At 35.3% G+C, this 19,931-nt stretch overlaps 1 protein-coding gene and 1 non-coding gene across 3 annotated transcripts in view; one reads left to right on the top strand and one right to left on the bottom strand.

Moving 5' to 3' along the window:
• Window positions 1-8,249: 8,249 nt before the first annotated feature.
• TRNAT-CGU lies at window positions 8,250-8,321 on the bottom strand. Its single transcript has one exon. It is a non-coding gene; the product is annotated as a tRNA-Thr (tRNA).
• A 79-nt stretch (window positions 8,322-8,400) lies between these two features.
• Window positions 8,401-19,931, top strand: part of LOC106765438 (asparagine synthetase domain-containing protein 1) — a 15,960-nt gene continuing 4,429 nt past the window's right edge. Inside the window, exons 1-13 of one of the 2 annotated variants that reach the window (XM_014650061.2) lie at window positions 8,401-8,532; window positions 8,622-8,886; window positions 8,969-9,153; window positions 9,251-9,386; window positions 10,559-10,837; window positions 11,019-11,116; window positions 13,903-14,017; window positions 14,201-14,306; window positions 16,833-16,926; window positions 17,406-17,602; window positions 18,359-18,458; window positions 18,542-18,658; window positions 19,157-19,213. In XM_014650061.2, the coding sequence (XP_014505547.1) occupies window positions 8,440-8,532; window positions 8,622-8,886; window positions 8,969-9,153; window positions 9,251-9,386; window positions 10,559-10,837; window positions 11,019-11,116; window positions 13,903-14,017; window positions 14,201-14,306; window positions 16,833-16,926; window positions 17,406-17,602; window positions 18,359-18,458; window positions 18,542-18,658; window positions 19,157-19,213 (1,842 nt within the window). In that variant the 5' untranslated portion in view covers window positions 8,401-8,439. Of the gene's footprint in view, window positions 8,533-8,621; window positions 8,887-8,968; window positions 9,154-9,250; window positions 9,387-10,558; window positions 10,838-11,018; window positions 11,117-13,902; window positions 14,018-14,200; window positions 14,307-16,832; window positions 16,927-17,405; window positions 17,603-18,358; window positions 18,459-18,541; window positions 18,659-19,099; window positions 19,214-19,931 lie in introns of those variants that run through there. The other variant, XM_022783174.1, reaches the window with a different exon arrangement.

The raw sequence follows: 19,931 nt of genomic DNA, 5'->3' as shown, positions 1-19,931 counted from the left end.
GCATTGTGCCATTCTCGCTAATCTTTGCTTAACTATGTCTCTGGACGAAGCTATCACCCCTCCCCCTTACCCCACCCCCCTCTTGGATTGAGATATAAGGCTTCCTATTTCTAACAATATAGATTTTAAGTCTATATATCATCTCCCAGGGAATTTGCATTTGTTTAGATATATAATTATGATTACTTACTTTAGGCAATTAATATAAACAGTGATTTATTCAAATAAATTGAAAACATGTAAATTTACTAGATATAAAGATTGTAAAGTAATATGGGGAGATGTTCATCGGGGTTGGATTTCATGACCCAAACTCTACTCATTCATCCATGCAATATATCTTTAACATATTCAATCATTCACATCATAGGTAACCAAGACCTAATTCCTTATAAACAAGTTCTACACCTTTATGTGAAAATACTAATCTGTTAGATATTAAAACACAAGATTTTCATTAAGAAAATATGTCAAGAATGACCAAGAGCCTTGATCTATGTCTAAAGCCTAGTCTCTTGGTTGTTCTATCCATGTATAAGTTCCAAAACATTTTCCAATTATTAGATATCAACAAAATAGCATAATATTCAATCATGCAAGTGAATAAAATGGATATAACACAATGAATATGAAAGATATTCTATTGCATAGAAAGAACTACAAAGAGTTTAAGTACATTACATCCAATCCCAATGAAATGGAGATTAGCTTGTTAAGACAAAATCATTTATGCGCCTAAACGATCTCATGTTTTGAAGTTTAACCAAATAAAATTAAAATGAGATAATAATTTGAAAACCACTTAGGATGAAAATACAAAAGACTTTGAACTAGAACTCTCAACATAGAAAACCTACACAAAACCTAGAACATGAATCCTCGACATAGAAAACCTTAGGAAAACATTTAAGCTCTTAGTAACTAGAAAGACAGTTAGGTAAAAAAACACCTAGACGCTATGACAAACTATTATTGTGCTTAAAACATTTAGGGGAATTGGAGTTAAATGCTTGATGTTTATCATACTTGAAAAAGGTATTCAACTTAGCTCTCGAAAACAAAAGGGTCAAGACGATGTCTCTGACAAGATAAACTAAAAGATATAAAAAATAAAATATAAAAGAAAGCTTAAAACAAGTTAAACACTATATAAAAAAAGATAAAAATGAAAGAAGTGTTTACTTGGCTAAATGATACCATGAGCTTAAACAATACTTTGTGCAACGATGAAGTCTTTATACAACACTTGGTATCTTTAGAGAATAGCTTAATTGTCAAATGTTACCTTAAAATTACTAGTAAATCTAGGCGTGATAGTTTAGTACTAGGAGTGATTCAAATACTTAAAGGAAATCTTGGCAATGGTTGTTAAGTACTAGGAGTGGTGGGAATACTCAAGGGAAATCTAGGTGCGATAGTCTAGTACTAGGAGTGGTGCGAATACTCAGAGGAAATCTTGACAAAGTTTGCTAAGTACCAGGAATTGTGCTAATACTCAGACTAGGAGTGGTGACAATACTCAGTTGTAATCTTGTGAAGATTATAGTCGAACCCTCTACAGAGAAGACTAAACGTAGCTTAGTGATAGTGAACTAGTATAAAAATAACTATGCATTTATCTCTTATTTTACCTAGATGTTTCTCTTATAAAAACCTGCAATTTTGCTTTTATTTCTAAATACAAGAACTCTCCAAGCTAAATGATTACCTTTCAACTAAGGAAGTTATTATAAAACTCTACAGTGTGTATTCTAAATAGCACATCAAAAGCAACTATCATTTATGACCATTATTAGGTCGAGCGTTTAAGCTTTCTTAAGATACATTCAAAGCTCGACTACGTGTTATATCAGAAGGATTACCAAAAGATACATTCAAAGTTTGACTACGTCATGAGTTTTGAAGAGAAAAAGTTTTCAAAATTTGTTTAAGTGAAGAACTTAATCGATTACACTGGTTATGTAATCCATTAAGTCTATTATTTTTTGAAAGTTATTTTCAAGCTTAGTCATAACAGTGTTAACGGTCATATTTTTAAATTTGTTTACTAGCATTTATTGTAAATTAATTACATTAATTGTGCATTCAATTAGAACTGTGTTAGTTGTAATTCTGTTACATCTGTTACTAATGTAACTGATTACATTACTAACGTAATCGATTGTTTTGCGTCTGTCATGAGGAAAACTATAAATTGGTGCACTGCACTTAACTCTGTAACGATTTGATCATTGTAAACTTTCATATATGATATCTTTGATTTGAGAAAAGTATTACAGATGCTCCAACAAACCAGATTGAAAGAAGTTGATTATCTTGAAGGTTTTCTTGAAGAACAAATTTTGGATTTACATTGTTGATCAACTACTGCACGAGTGAGGTGTATTCTTGATTGACAATTTGTTTTCTGCAATCTTGGATTGTGTTTCCCTGTGCGTGCGACTAGGAAGAAGAGCGAGGAGTTTTTGGAACTCTGAGAGGTGTTCTCAAAGGGTTCTACAGTAAGGATGTGTGGTTCTTTGTGCAGGTTGTTGGGAAACAGGTAGGCTTCGTTTTAACCCCAAGAAGGGGGGGGGTGAATTGGTGTGTTTTCAAATTCAGAGTTTTTTCTCAATCTTGAAATCAAAGTAGAAAACTTTACAAACTTTCTTGAATTGCAAGTTATAGAAATTCGTTTGCAGCGGAAACAAATTGACTAAAACTCGTGGCTTTGCATAATCTTTTTCAAACAGTGTTGTAAGTGTTTTTGCAAAGAAAGATTTTCAAAACTGGATTGAAGTATGACAAAGTCGACTGTATGCGCAAGTTACTCGACTTAGTTAGTTGTGACAAGCATTAATTGTTAGTCAACTGAATGAAATATGTAATCAATTAAGTTGGTTTGACTGCTACTAAACTGTTATAACTGTCTGTGGTTAATCAACTTTATTAGTAATGTAGTCGACTTGAGAAGCGTGAGTTTTGTGATAAACTATAAATAGAAGCAAATTTGATTTCTGCAAAGACTTTTGTGAATTTAACGATTTCATTTATTCTTTTCAGATTTGTAGAACGTGCTAAAGCTCCAAGAACTCATCAAGAAAGACCGTGTTGTTCATTCTTTGGTGGTTGCATGTAGAGCTAGATTTTGTGCTCAAGACATATTGATCATACTGCACAGTGAGGTGTTTCTGATACGTGATCAATTACTTCTCTCAATTTGTGAAGATTGTGGCTGCCTGTTGTGATTACAGCAAGAGGACGTGTTGCGTTCTAGGACTTTGAGAATTGTTCAAAGTGATTAAAGACTGGAGGAGAAGGGATATATTGCTGCTGTTCTTTGTGTGTATATGCCTATATTTTGGTTAGAGGGTTAGAGAGGTGTTTTATATTTTGACTTGGAGGTCACTATAGAAACCTTGTTGTAAAATTGAAAAGTTGAAAACCAGCAAATATAGCCCATTTTTGACATTTCATATATCCAGAACTCATTGTCAATTTTTTATGAACTAATTAAAACTATAAACTAAAGCTACCATAAGTGAAAACCTGAAAAACCATGGGGAATATGGGTAACATAGATTTGTATACATAATCACCCATAAAATGAAGAAAGAGTTGTCATTATGTCAATCTTTACTATGCATGTTAGTAGTGGTGTTATAGTAGTAATAGTAGTGAATGATGTTATAATGTGTAATGTATATTGACTATTTACTCGTGATTTTTGGTTTTGATAGCTATAGTTATTATATTTGGTTGAAATTTTTTTGACCACTCCTTAGAACCCATATTTAAGGAGAAAAACACCAAAAACCCTTATATTGGGTCAATCTGAAGTTTAAAAATTATTTGGAAAGTTAGTTGTTGCAGATCTTTAAACGACCATAACTTTTACTTCGGTTGGTAGATTTGTCGTATTATATATTGATTTTGGGTAGAAAAAAATTTCTATTGTTGTGGCAGCTAGTGTAGCCAGTTGTTCCTTCTATATTTTCAAAAAAGGTTGTATTCTATGTTTCGTCAATTTATTTTATTTTTTCAAACTTGCAAAAATATTTCACATACTTAGACTTTGGATATTGATCTAAAAAATTTTGTGGGGGCTTCTCATGATTTTTTGGTGCTTTGAACAAATTTTCAAGTCATTTGGTGTTCTTTGAAATATACTCTCATATTTACATTAAGTTTGGATGTATATGGTGTATAAACAACAAACAAGTTCAACAACATCAATCTCAACAATACCAACAAGTTCAACCAATTTATAGCCCATAAAAAATGTAAACCCCAAAATGAAACTAACCTTCTTGAAGGTGGGTTCACCGCTGGAATAAAATGTTACCACGAGTGAGGGTGAAAGGATAACGTGCTTATGCTCCAAAAAGTACCTTTGAATGAAACAAATTTGTCAAAACGATAGAAAATCACAACTAAAGTAGTTAGTCAACGTGAATTTATGTAAAATGAAAGAAAGAGTACATGTGTTGGTCACCAAAAGCTTTTTCCAAGAAGGGTTTGAGCAAAGAAGAAGGTTTCGTGCAAAGATAAAGTAAATAATTTTTCATCCTCCCGCCTAAAGTTTTAATGAATACACTAACATATAAGTCCAAAAAGTGAAAAGTGATATTTTGACGTCTTATAGCTCTTTGACATTTGAAACTAGGACAATTGACGTCATACGTTAGTATATTTTGACCTTTTCGCTAAACATTTTCATGAAATTGACCCAATATGGCATAAAAAATTGAGAGTTTCGGCGTCTAATAAGCATATGACATCGAAAAAAAATATAAATTATGACGTCTATATTGAACATCTATTTATAAAAATGACACCGCTCATTTTTAACGTTGGTTTTTCATATTCTGACGTTGAATGGGAGACGCCAAAGCCATTTTTTGTACTAGTGATATAATATCTCTTGTTGTTAGGTAAGGTTATGATCCACAACTTGAGTTTTGCGTTAGCTTGGTTACACCACATTTCCTTGTCGGTACACTTTTTTGCTGGATTATGACAAAGTTGATATGACAGATCTCTGTGTATTCTTCTAGATAGGTTTAGGCAAGTCTAGATTTTGACATTCAATTGTTTCTTGTTCATCATATTCCATGGAACCATCCTTGGTTGATTTAGTGATCCATGGTGTTTGAGAGTAAATGGATGACATATACGAGCGTCAAGTAATATTGGATGCTCCATACTATACTTGGGGAAGATGAGAGTATCCTATTCGAAAAACTGCTTGGGTGCACTTATGTAAATATCAATAAGGACATTGAATCCATAAGAGCGAAGTTCATGAAGGTCACTCCACTATTAATCTTCATCAAAGTTTGCTTGAATAACAAAGTGATGGTCAGAGAAGTCTACCTCTTCATCAAAGTCGTCTCACGAGTATTCAACACTATTTTCCATGAGGCAGAGATTTGCTTCCTCTTCTCCTTCAGATTCTGAGGCGTCTAGGTCCTCCAAGGTGCTTTTGAGAACCTCTTTTGATTCTTTTTGTTGAAGACCATATTCTTCTTGGCCTTCTCAAGATCTAGACATTTTGACTTGAAATGTACTGGCTTTTTGCACTTATAGTAAACCATTGATCCTTCTTTTCTTTTGTCCATCTGGTAATTTCTGGATTAGTATCCAATGCGTCTACCTTTAGAAGGTGCGCCTCTCTATCTTCTCCACATGGAGACTATCTTTCTCGAGATGAACGATGGTTCATCTTTTTCTTCTTCACTCTTTGAGTCTTCAATGTTGAACTCTTCTAAGAACTCTTCAGCACTGAATGCTTTTGTAGGTGCCCTTTTGTCAAACTTTTGTGCTTTCAGGGCAATGTTCTTTTCTTTCTTCACTTCTAGCTTATGCACCTTTAGGATTCCAATAATTTCCTCTAAGCTTGTAACGTTAAGATTCTTTGAGGTTCTTGGAGTAGTCATTTGTGGTCTTCATTGCTTGGGAAGACTACACAAAAATTTATCAATATTATCAAACTTTTCGTAGACCTTACCTAATGTTATTAACTCATTTAAGATCGTTTAAAATGTGTTGAACATGCTTTGGATGTTTTTATTATCTTTCATTGAGAACAACTCGTATTGCCTTGTCAACAGACTCAACTTTTTTTGGTTTACTTTGTTGGAACCTTCATATGTGACAATCAGAGTGTCCCACATTTCCTTCGCTCCTTTGAAGGCGTGTACCTTCCTATATTCTTCTTTTGAAAGAGCGCACATTAATGAATTTCTAGCTTTTGAGTTTACGAGATACCAATGTTTTACTCGTCTGTCCATCTGCTTCTGACAGTTCATCGCCCTTCTCGTTAAGGGGTATAAAGTTTCCATTTTCAACAACGTCCAACATATCTATGTAGCATGACTCAAAGAAAGAAATCATGTATTGCTTTCAATAATCGAACTTTTCCCCCTTGAACAAGGGGGGGATTTGTTGCATATCCTTCATTTTCCATCACTTATCACGATCGTTTCCTCAGGTCCGACGAGAAACTAAATCCTAAAGTTAGCTCTAATACCAATTGAAATACAGGGAAACACTAGAAAATGGAGGGGGGAGGGGGGTTGAATAATGTTTCAAAACTTTTCATAAAGACAATGTTTAATAACTATTGCGAGTGTTAGTTAAACTGTAGTAGTTGTTAAACGGTTGTGTTTTTCAAGCAAACATTTAGAAAAACCTTTTATAGAGAAAAGGCAATAACACAAGAATTTTGTACTGGTCCACTCAATCCTGTATGTCTAGTCTCCCTTAAGAACTATTAAGGGGTTTCATTAACCTTATACAAGATTACAAACGAGTATCAACCATTCGTGGTATATGTTGAGTATTGTCAATCCTTCCTAGTTTCCCAAGTCAATCAGGACTAGTCTGAACCCTAAACAACATTTAATTCTCCTGAGCTAAACAATACAAGTGTTTTAATTCTTTATTCAAACACAATCAGTGTTTGATTACATGTAAAAATTTGAGTAATTCTTAAAAAGAGGATAAGTACAATATAATGAAATCTGGTAACTTGAAATATTTTCATTTGTTCTATGAATAAACTTAGACGATGTAAGTTTATAGAAAGAATAATAGTAATAGCGTAATGATAGAATAATAGCAAAAGTTCTTGTATTCTCTTATGTGACTCCTCCTTATATAGCTTTCTTCGAGAGATGGCCGTTACTTAGAGAGAGTTGACATTCTTGAGAGTCAGTGGTTTCTCGTACGAAGATAAGTACTTTTTTGTGTCTTGGGAAGAACAACATTGCTTTCGTACTAAGAGCTTGTACAACTATGGTAGGACATACAACTTTAGGAAACATTCCAGGAATGTCTTTCCATTTTACATCTTTCTGATCCTCGTACAGTGCTTTTGAGTAGATCTTGGTATTGTCAATATCTGTACAAATAAAGAAAGAAAAAATAGAGCAAACAAAATGTAGTATGTACATTTATTTAATGTTTCATGCGTTGATAGAGTTTTGAAGCACGATTCATAATATAAGCATTTATCGCAAATTTGAGCCTTTTCAAAGTAGTATCAATTGATAAGATATATAACATTTACTACTTCTTTCAATGGACGTGTTTTTGTTAAATATCATTTATCCTTTTATAATTAACATGTAACTGTTTATATTATAAGCGTTTAATAGAGATGTTTTGATATGCACTTAGCTTAGACGCTATATTTCACTAAACAATATTTCATTAAATGTTGTAGATAAACTTCAAAACTTGAGTTGCTAGACAATTTAGTCCAAATTATCCCAAATTACCCCAAATTCAATTTTAATTTTAACCCTAACTTTATTAAATTTCACGTCACAATTAATTATTTTTTTTAACACATAACAATGCCAGCACAACCAAAACGTTACACCTCATCAAATATTTGTCAGTTGGACAACTTTGTCGTTAGCAAAATTAACACCGTAGGCAAAAATGACTAACTTACACAGTTTTTGCAAAACGTAGGACTTTAGTGAACTTTTTAAAAAAGAAAAATCACTTTGAACAAGCCTTCAAAGTAGAAACAAAATAGGTATTAAACCAAAATAAAATATACATTTAGAATTTTTAATTATCTATAAAGTCTTACATGTCTCGAATAAAATTGTTTATAATAAAAAAATACAAAAAAAATTTCACAACAAAACTAGTGGAACCTTACGTAAAGAGTGAGTATTTTCTTTGCTCCCCGTATTGCTATGATTCCAGTTAAAAATCGATTTTAGTACAGGCTATTATATAAAAGTGAAAAAAGCTCCCGGCGAGGATCGAACTCGCGACCTTTCGCTTACGAAGCGAACGCACTACCACTATGCTACGGAAGCTGATTTTGGTATACAGGAATATTTTAAATAATAATATTATTTAACTCAAAGTAGACTCGGTCAAAACCCTACGTAAAACTACTTCACTCTGACCTGCTGCCAGAATAGAGAAGACGAGATGTGCGGAATAGCGTTGATAGTCTCAGGCATTCGTATTGATACCTCATGTTTGCCCTTCGATTCAACAAGCTCAACTCGGAAAACCGAGAAAGTGAGTACAACTCTTACCCTTTGAATCCATCAAAAACTCTAAATCAAGTGGTTATAGCAATTCGTACCATTTCCTTTTATCTGCCACAGTTGTTGTTCTCTTTGGATGATCTTAAATCAGCTCTGCGGAGAAGAGGCCCCGATAGCGTGTTCGCCAAGAAACTTCTCCTCCAATCCGAGGAAAACCTAATTTCATCATTCACAGATAATGGCGTGTCATCTTCCGAACGCGACAACGCCGATGACATCCACACTGCGAAGCTTCATTTCTTCGGTGCAACCTTGCAGCTCAGGGGAATTAATCCGCTTATTCAGCCACTGGTGGATGCGTCAGGGAATGTTCTCGTGTATAACGGTATTCTATGCTACTTTCTGTCCCTTGTTTTTTTCTGCTTCTTTGAGTCATTCTAGGTTTTAATTTCTACTTTGCTTTTCAGGTGAGATTTTCGGAGGATTTGACCTGGAAAGTGATTGCAACGATACTGAGTTTCTCATGCGGACTCTAGGGGAGTGTTGTTCCTGTGCTTCTTGTTCAGCTGGTCACTGTGTTGAATGTGGAAGAAGTTCGGTTTTGGGTGTTCTTTCAGCAATTAAAGGGCCTTGGGCTATCATTTATTGGCAGGTAACACCCAGTGGTAAGTTTCTTTGTGTTTGAATCTTTTGCGGCATAATTTTGGCGGACATTGTGTCAGAGGCGGCGCTTTCTTTGTCTGCTATAGGATAGCTCCAGGACTCTTTGGTTTGGTCGGGATGGGTTCGGTCGGCGGAGCCTTCTCGTTCACTGGCCCACGGAAGATGACTCAACCTTTCTGCTTTCTTCCGTTTCACCTGTTTCGCCAGTTCAGTTTGCCCCGGGTAAGAATACCCGAAACAGCTATAATTATCTTGCTTCTGAATAGTCTATTGTCGGTTAGTTAAGTATTGACCATATTTGTAATTTAGTGATGGTGGGAAGGTATTGTAAACTATGCACTCAGTCTGGTCTTGTTCTAATAGAGGGATGTGTCATTATGAAAAGCGTGCAGGAAAGAATATGTGCTCTTTATATGGTACTGCTTGGATGACTCGTGCTTCTTCTTTCAATATTGTTGATACTGGTTCTAAACAGATAGGAAATGCCAGTAAAGATAAAACTATGTTCTCACAGGACGAAGATAAAATAATATGGAAGAACTGCCATAGTGCTTCCTGCCAAGAAGTGCCCAGAGATCCACATCCTTTCTACTCGTTCTTTGTCTTTACTGTCCTATGTTCTGGTCCCCTTACCCCGGTCCACCCTTGCCTAGTGCTGCTGTCTCTCCGTTTTGTTACATTCCAATACATTGTCATTGTCAACCACCTTTTCTTACGTCGTCTTTGACAAGCATTGTCTTCCTGCTCTTTATGATCTTTATACTATCCACTCACGTATCTCCTTTAATATACACGATCAGTCAGGCCTATAACAACATAAGCTCACCATTTGATTGAGCCTAATACCTGTTTGATAACTTTGGAACAATAATTTATTTTATTGAAAATTAAAAGACAACGGATGAAAGTCTTTTAAAAATGATAAATATCACTTCTTGAAATGTTTTTTCTTCTCCCACTTTCTCATGTATGATTTTAGTTTTAGTTGTCAACAACCAAATCTGTTTAAAGCTTAAGCTGTGATTTAGGTTCCTGATTGATTTTATAACTGTAATATCTATATATAGAGTACCTTTATGCTCGTAATAGATTATTTGACCTTTCTTACTAGCATACTTGTAAACCTGGGCTAGTAGGAATCGATATGGGGCTAGGTCACTCTTTGATTACTGGTCTGGCTAAAATTCCATCTTGACAAGAAAAATGAAAATCGCTGAAAGATGAATGTCCTGTTTTAATTGTAAAGTCTACCTCTGGTTTTCTTTGTTCAGCACATTTTAATCTTATTGGCCTGGTTTAGGTTTTAAAACTATAGTTAGTTTTGTCAGTTCTTGAATTTGTAAACTGAATTTTGGAAGAATGAGTTGTGACTTAAAAATATTAATTTGCTTCAGAGGATGAAACTCATAATGGGATAGGATGTTTTAGTTACTGGGAAGAGCTACCATGTGGAATATATAGTTTGCATGTGGACGTTTCAAAACCAAGTGGCTATCTGGTAGCTGAAGTCAAAATGCATGGATACGCAAACTCAATGTTAACCGAACTTATCAAGTGGGATAGAATTTCTGTTGAACCAAGCTCTGAAGATCTGAAAACATGTTGTCATAAGTTATCCAGGGGGCAACGTTCTATACATCTGGCTTCTTCAGAGGCAGTTCCAAATGAAACAGGTGATTAGTGTATAATAGTGTGCGAAAGTTCTATTTAGCTATTCAGTGCTTTAATTTTTAGCTATTCAGTACTTTGATTTCTTTGTCATACATTCTAGTTCCTTACTTCCTTTTGCATTGTTTGGGAACTCTGCTCTAGCATCTTTATCTTACTAGGTTTAGGCATGTCTTCATTATGCAGGCTCAGTTCAATCTGCAATTCCGGTTCGAGCTCAAAATTTGCTTGATGCTTTAAAGGAATCTGTGTTACGACGTACATCGTTGTATACTGTTTATCAGGTATGCAACCTAACTGGAATTGGTGATGAGTTTTGTCATTGATATTGCGTATTCTATAACTGTTGGCTACATCAAGGATAAATGTTCTTGTCGGTTTGTACATTGTCAAGACTGTGAAGACAGTTTCGGCTGTGGGGATTTCTCTTACATTTTGGATCAATGAATTTGAGGCTTAAACTATTCTTATTAACGCTGTCTCTATGACTAAACATTGTGTAAGGGACCTAAGTGCAAAAATTATTGGAGTAGACAGCAAAGAGGAAGAGATGGTTGGAGGCAAGGGACCCCTGGCACGAGAGCAGAAAAGAATGAACACACTCGTAAGAGTGAGAGAAAAAGACTCCCTAATAGAAAATGGGGTGATTACATGATAGGTATTTCAGAAGAAATCCCTAATGAACTTCCTAACTCACTCTCACCTTCACTCTCACAAACGGAAAAGAATGAGAAAGAATAGAATTGTATTCACACCAGAATCAAGAATTCAAAGTACAGAGGGGCCTAATCCCCTTCACCAGGTTCAAAAACCGGTCAACTACTATACAAAACACTAACCCCCTTCCCTGAAAACACCCAGACCCTTATATAGGCCTTCTCCCTTTCCCACTTAACGGCTAAACCGTTAAGTGTTCTGTTTTCCCTTCCTCCTTTCATATACCCGCCAAGTCCTAACATCACTCCCCCCTTGAAGATTAACCTTGTCCCCAAGGTTGAATTCGGGGAACTGCTCCTGCATCATCATTCTATCTTCCCATGTTGCATTTTCCACCCCTTCATTCTGCCATTCAACCAACACTTGCTCACGTTGTGCCCCTTCTAGCTGCTTCATTCTTCTGTCAATCACCCTGCTAGGCCACCATGTAGGTCCACTCTCCCGTAAGTCTACAGGTAACTCTTTTTCTACTTGCTTTGTACCTTTAGCCAGCTTAAGTTGTGACACGTGGAAAATAGGATGAATTCTAGCATCCTCTGGCAGCTGCAACCGAAAAGCTACCTCCCCTATCTGCTGCATCACCTTGAATGGGCCGTAATAACGAGTCGACAACTTCGGGTGCAATCTCACCGGCATGGATGTCTGTCGGTGTGGTCTAATCTTGAGGTATACCCAATCATTCACCTTGATAGTCACATGACTCCTCTTCCTATTTGCTTGTTTTGTCATCATATCCTGCGCTCTAGACAGATGGTACCTTAACTGTTGCAGAGCTTCGTCCCTCGTCTGTAACTCTTGGGCCACTGCTTCCACCATGGTTTCCCCGGGAATGAATCTAGTTAGTGCGGGTGGTGTTCTTCCATAAACCACTTCAAACGGTGTACACTTGGCAGCCCCCTGATAGCTGGTGTTATACCAATACTCTGCCCAAGGTAGGATTGTGCTCCAGCTCCGTGGTTGTTCCGAACAGAAACAACGTAGATATCCTTCTAACACACGATTTAGAACCTCGGTTTGTCCGTCAGTCTCGGGGTGGTAGGCTGTGCTCATTTGGAGATGAGTTCCTTGCATTTTAAACAGCTCCTTCCAAAACGTGCTGAGAAACAGTGGATCACGGTCACTCACTATAGTCTTTGGCACCCCATGTATCTTAACTATCTCCTTCAGAAAAATTTCTGCCACAGTCCTAGCAGTGTATGGATGTTTGAGCGAAATGAAATGACCATACTTACTTAATCTGTCTATCACCACGAGTATGGCGTCATATCCCCTGGACTTCGGCAACCTCACAATGAAGTCCATGCTGATGTCCTCCCAAATAGCTTGTGGAATCGGGAGTGGCTGCAACAATCCTTGAGGGGAGGCCGCGAGATACTTGTTCTGCTGGCACACAAGGCATTGAGCTACGTACTCCGTCACAGACTTCTTCATCCCCAACCAGAATAATGACTGCGCCAACCTCTTATAGGTTCGGTACACCCCGGAATGTCCACCCGTCGGGGTAGTATGAAACTCAGCCATCAACTTCTGAACCCATTCTGATTTGGTTGATATTACAAGTCTCCCCTTGTAGTGGAGCCGGCCATTTTCCATAGTATATGCAGGATGTTTGTTCGGATCACTTGTAATGTCCTCTCGGATCTTTTTCAGGTCATCATCCTCCTCCACTTCCCTTATTACCTCCTGGAAATCTCTCCAGTACGGTCTAACTACCCCCATCAACTCCATCGATACCTCCGTCTCTCCCGCATCATGCCCCTCTTCTAATTCTCCCCCTTCTCTTCTCGACAAAGCATCACAACTCACTCTCACTCTCACAAACGGAAAAGAATGAGAAAGAATAGAATTGTATTCACACCAGAATCAAGAATTCAAAGTACAGAGGNGCCTAATCNCCTTCACCAGGTTCAAANACCGGTNAACTACTATACAAAACACTAACCTCCTTCCCCGAAAACACCCAGACCCTTATATAGGCCTTCTCCCTTTCCCACTTAACGGTTTAGCCGTTAAGTGTTCTGTTTTCCCTTCCTCCTTTCATATACCCGCCAAGTCCTAACATTACATGTGGCTAGGCTGATTTAAGGAGAGAGGGGAAGATATCTTGGGTTATTCGGTGTTGTTGAATTGGATTCCCCAAATTTCTCCATCTTATCCTCTCTAAATTTTCTGTTATCAATGACTTTTCAGTACCCAACTTTTGTTGGGGCGTGGAACAATACTTTACATAATTATACAATAACTTTCTATATTCTATAATATTTAATTAAATTTAATGTGCTTGTGCAATGTGTGAGAAACTTGATAGTGTTATTCATATACATGATAGGACTCTTTGGATTTGTTTGCTTAGGCAGTGACATCTGGTATCAGACAAGAGGAATTTGTTCCGGTTGCAATTCTTTTCTCAGGTGGCCTGGACTCCATGATACTTGCAGCATTATTGGATAAATGCTTAGATCCCAATTGTGAGTGCGTCTAAATTGCTTTAATTTGCCAACTCTAATGTTGATTATAATTTATATGATACAAACTTCATTAGTTTCTTTTTCGGTTATGAGATGTATAAAGTAGGAGAATTGGTTGAGTTGACATGTTCCAATTTGAGAGCCTTCTGTTAATCTGTTTTTTAATATATTTTGGATTGACAGATGAAATCGATCTACTTAATGTAAGTTTTGATGGTCATTTAGCTCCTGATAGACAATCTGCGAAAGCAGGGTTGAATGAACTAAGAAGAGTTGCACCTTCCAGGAAGTATGCTATCTACTGTTTTTCTATCTGCTTATTTTTTTTGTTCCTTTGTTTCTGGATTTGTTTTTTGTTTGAATGCATAAATTGACTTTTTCTCTCTCTCCTTTTCAAGACTAAATTGTTATCTAAATTAGTCTGTTCTTCAAGTATATGTTGAGTAATATTAAGTTTAGGTTTATAGTGTTGACTTTACCAATTTATTTGGTATGAAAATTTTGAAAAAATAGAGGAAATTTTTACTTATTATCAACAGGAAACTATTTCCTGTTAAATGGTCTGAAACATATTTCTATTGTCATGTGGGGCACAGAAAATGGTCTGAAACATCTTTTTCCTGTTAGAAAGATATTTCACTTAGGATAATGTATTTTCCATTGTTGTAGGGGTATTAAATATGGTCTGAAACATCTTTTTAGTGAGATAATGCTAGAAGTGGTTAAATCTATACCAAAAGATTGCTGTAAAGATCTTCTAGGAAATGTTCCCAAACAGAGATGAAATTTGATGCAAACATAAAGGAAAAAGAGACACCGGCAGAGAAACAGAGATCATGAACTCACTAGGAATTCAAGAGCCTAGTTTGTCCCAACTAAATTACCCACTTATTGACTCGTCCCCGGCACCCATTTTCCTTCTTGTCCACTAAATGGGAGGCCTTTGACTAACAGAGTAGAGCTGTAAGTGAGACAAATAATATTGATACCTAATTCAACCTAAAATCAATTATATTTTATTACACAACAATCCTTGAATGAGAAAAATTCAATTTTTTATGAAAATAAGTATGCAAAAGGACCACTACGTTGATTACTATCTATACTAGGTTCACGTCAATCATTTTTTGCATACCTCAAATATGTATTGAAAACAAGAAAACAATACAAATGACGGGACCTTGGTAAAACCCATAAAGAGTTTATTAGAATCTAAAGTAAGACAAATTAAGTCTGTCTTCAGAAAAATCAACACCAGTAGTAATAACCACCTGTTTTGAAGTCTCCACTGAATAAGGTTTTGTAGAAATAGCTTTTAATACACTTGAAGAGCTCAAAACTAGCTAAAAGCAATTTATTTTCTCTCAAGTCATTGTTACAATTTACCACTCTATTTATAGAGTACAATACAGAATACAAAAGGTCTAGAAACCCTAAAACCCTAAACTAATAGTTGAGTTCCCCTACATAAATAATAATAATAAAGAACATTACATTTCAACAAATACATTAGTAGAATCTTCTCAATCCAAAGGTTAAACCAAGTTTCCCGACAAGCAATCTCAATAGCATGCATGACCCCTAGTAATTCAGGTTCAAGAGAATTATGACGAGAAAGAAAAATTGAAAAACAGCATATAATCCCAGACCTATAGTCTTTGAAAAGTCCTCGTCATATTGCTATAGAAGGATAGTTAATGGCCACTCCATCTAAGTTACACTTTACCCAATAACAAGGTGGAGGTAATCAGTTTACTTGAGTGATCTTTGGAGCAAGTTTCAACTTGCTTACCAAGTTATTTTTAATTATTTGGTGTTGGAGATCCCACACCTACTATAATATGACCAAATTGTAGTATCTAAGTGGATGCAAACCTCATTTCAAGTGGGTTTTGTAGGTTGAGTTGGGTTTAAAATCTATTATCTAGTATGACATGAGAGTCATTCAGAGCCTATTCTAACCAAATTGAAGTATATGAGTTGGTGCAATCTTTGTTTTACAAGTCCGTTTTGTAGGGTTTAGTTAGACTTTAAGTCTACTTTCTAATATGGTATCCAAGCGATTTAGAGTCTGTCCTGGCAAAGTTTGTCGGACTTGTCATGTTAAGATCTCTCCTTCCCACCCTTGAGATTTCCAATCCTTAGTATGATAAAGTGTGTTAGAAATTCTACATCTAGTCATATGACGAACTTAGAGTATATAAGTATCTCATCTTATAAGTTGGTTTTGTTGGATTACGTTAGACTTTAGGTCCATTCTCGAATAATTGGAATAATCAAATGACCTAATTCAATAAAGTTGTCCTAACAACCCCACAATACTATAAGTTCGAAAACTTGAAAAATTTCAAACCTGTGATATTATATAACTGATGTTCTTACCATCCAATTTCCCTTCCTCATTCTTTACTCCTTTAATTAGTATCATAAATTCATGATGCTTATGTTAAGCGTAAATTGCATATCAAAATCTATTGTGTTAGTTTTTAGTTTCATGTGTAGGCTTTAGCATATGATACGTATGGTATGTTTACTGCAAAAACAAATACAGTGTCAATTACACAGATTAAGTGATCTTGCTTCATGAACAGTCCATTTCTCACTTGCTCTATTAGGACGAATCTCTTATTCTATTATTTTACTTATTTTATATATATATATATATATATATATACACACTGTCATTAGACTGGATTCTTATGTAGTTAGGTTGTTGTGATCATGCACCTATTTATTATATGTTCTTTACGTCGAAATATCTATTTTTAGCATCTATCATATTCAGGTGAAAGGGTGCTATAATTTATAATTTTAGGTGGAGACTTGTGGAAATTGATGCTGACTTGTCAGACTTGGTGTTCGAAACTAGTCATGTTGTGTCACTCATAAATCCTGCCAACACCTACATGGTAATACTTAATCTTCTGGATCTGAAATTTACATTTTTTATTGTCATGTATATGCATTTTTAGTTATTTTAGGTTGATTTGAGTAATTTAATGTCCAACCAACTGCAACTGCACCTGTTGAGAGGGGATATGCATCTCGTCAAGGTAGTCAATAGCATATGTCTATGATACAGGGAAGCATTTCCCAATTTAGTTATTTGGAGATAATTGATTATGGGAAAACGAGATCCCGTGGAAGAGAGAGAGAATTGAAGAAAACATTCAGATGTTGACAAGTCATAAGAACAGAAATTTAACTATGCCAGTTTCTAAGGATTTAGGTACTGAACATTACAATTATTTGAACCTTGTTAAAAGTTTTTGAACTATATGAACTTAACTTAAACTAGGTGAAGTTATAGGGATAGGTTGGTTTTCATGCTGAATGAAATCGTTTTTTTTTAGTATTTCTAATTGATGATTGGTCTGTACTTTTTCAGGACCTTAATATTGGAATAGCTTTATGGCTTGCTTCTGGTGGCAATGGATGGGTATCTGATGCAAATATATCTGATAATGACAACAATCATGTACGGATTAAGTATAAGTCGAATGCAAAGATTCTTCTAGTTGGTTCTGGTGCTGATGAGCAGTGTGCTGGGTATGGTAGACACAGGACAAGTTATAGACGTGGAAGGTACTAATATGAAAACGGTAAATTATGTTTTAGTGTTATTCTTGTCCTTATGTTTATGATGAACAATGATAAGATCATTTTTTATTCTTTCATCTTTGTTTAATAAATAAAACGTTTCCTTGCCCATTTTAGTTTTAGTAGGATCTTACAATATTCAGCTCAATTGTTGAGTCTTGTATCTTTGCATCATTCAATTAAAATTTAAGAAATTTCCTAAGATTTAAAATGTTGTTATGCAAACTTTGTTTCCAAAAATATTGAAAAACCCCCTAATTTCTTCTCCTAAGACACGAGCATTATCATTTTCTTTCTCTAAAAATATTGTCCTTGATATGGTTTCTTAATTTTCAAAGTTCCATCAAATTGCTCTTTTTTTGTTGAGAGAATTAAATGTTATTTTAATCCTAATTTTGGGACATCTTTGACAACATTTTGCATGATTGGGGAACTAAATTGATGACACTTATTAAAGGACTAAATCGTTGACATAACATTTCAAGGACCTCATGACCCTTATATCCCTAGATGATTAAATCAGTTTTGACCTAAATAATTTATTGAACTGACAGTGCTTGATGGATAATTTATTTAGAAGATTTGTCTTTTTTTTAAGGTGGTAGTTTAATGCCATTCTACCAAGAGAAGCAATATTATTGAAATTCTTAGGTTAATTGATTGTTAACAGTACTGATTAACTGTGGAATATATGTGCATTATCATCTAATGTATTCTGATGACATACTATGCCTTGATCAGTTGGCTGGGGCTACACGAGGAAATGAGACTCGATATGCAAAGAATTTGGAGAAGAAATTTAGGGAGAGATGATAGGTGTATTGCTGATAATGGGAAGGAGGTAATAATCAAAGTCTATTAAAAATCAATATGGACCTACCAGTTATTTATCTTTCCCCCCTTTTTGGATCTTGTTTCCTTTAGGCTAGATTTCCATTCTTGGATGAAGATGTTATAAGGCTGCTGCTCAATATGCCGTTATGGGAGGTTGCCAACCTTGATCAACCTATCGGCATTGGTGATAAAAAGATCTTAAGAGAGGTATTACTATTTCATTTTGAGTTTGGATGATTTGCTTACTTTCTCCTTTTCGACTGTTTCATTGTTGGAGCTTTGATGGCTGGCTGAACCGACACTTGGTCAATATCTTTTTGTATAACTTAGACTGAGCAGAATCTAGTGATACGAGTGTTTAGTACGTAATAAGAGCAAAATTATATGCCTTGAGGATAAGTGCTGCTGCCTGAGCTGAATCCACAATCCATACACAAGAAAAAAAGAAAAAAGCTTCTGCTGTAGATCTTACCGGAAATTTGTTTTCCCTTAATATGTTTTACATGTCTGGTATACCAGTGGAATGTATTTGACACCCCCAATCCTACTTATATTTTATAAGATATAGTACTGATATTTGTTCTTGTTTCTAGTGACTATACGGATTTGATGTCAAATTTACCAAATTATTTCCCTTTTTATTTGAAGTGGCCCCCAAAAAAATGAATCCCCGAACTTGAATCTCATAGTTGATATTTCTTGAAGGTTGCCAAATTGCTTGGTTTATATGAAGCAGCAGTTCTGCCAAAACGAGCAATTCAGGTGTGTTCTGAATCTTTACACTTGAATTTACTTGATGAAGAACACAGTGAATTCCTAAAATTACGTAAAACCATCACGGGAAAGACAATGTTGTTTGACGAGTTGCAATTTTTAAATATAAATCTTCTAGGTTAGTTCTGATTTTAATCCACTATATGGGATATAGTTGATCCATTCACAGGACACTTTAGCCTTTGTTTAGGAAAATGATAAAAGAAAGAAGAAATAAGAAAGATACTAGAAAGTGAAAAGAAACTAGGGAAAAATTCTAGCAGAATCACATTGCCTTTTCACTAGATTTCTTGTTAGATGTCAAATTGTCAATAGAGCTTATGCATTGTAAAATGTGTTGCTATGAGTATAGTAGAAAATAATATTGAAATTTATTATTTAGAATTGATTGAAAATACATTCTCATATCCTCTATTTGTAACAATCTAATTCTCCTAGAAAAGGAAATAGAGAAACTAGGAAACAAAATAAAATAAAAGATTGTATGACTACTTTCTCTAATTAGGAAGATTCTAAATAAATCTTCTCTAATTACAACACCCCCCTCAAGTTGGTAAATGAATATCAATCATTCCCAACTTGCCTACAAGATCTTGAAATCTACCCGGAGGAAGCCCTTTTGTAAAAATATCTGCTATTTGAAGTTCTGTAGGAACATGAGTTGTAATCACAAAGCCTCTGTCAAGATTATCTTTGATGAAATGTC

This window comes from Vigna radiata, chromosome 7 (assembly GCF_000741045.1).
Source record: "Vigna radiata var. radiata cultivar VC1973A chromosome 7, Vradiata_ver6, whole genome shotgun sequence".
Classification (NCBI taxonomy): Eukaryota; Viridiplantae; Streptophyta; class Magnoliopsida; order Fabales; family Fabaceae; genus Vigna; species Vigna radiata.
The sequence above is the reverse complement of the archived record's forward strand: the minus strand, read 5'-3'. Positions and strand labels throughout refer to the sequence as shown.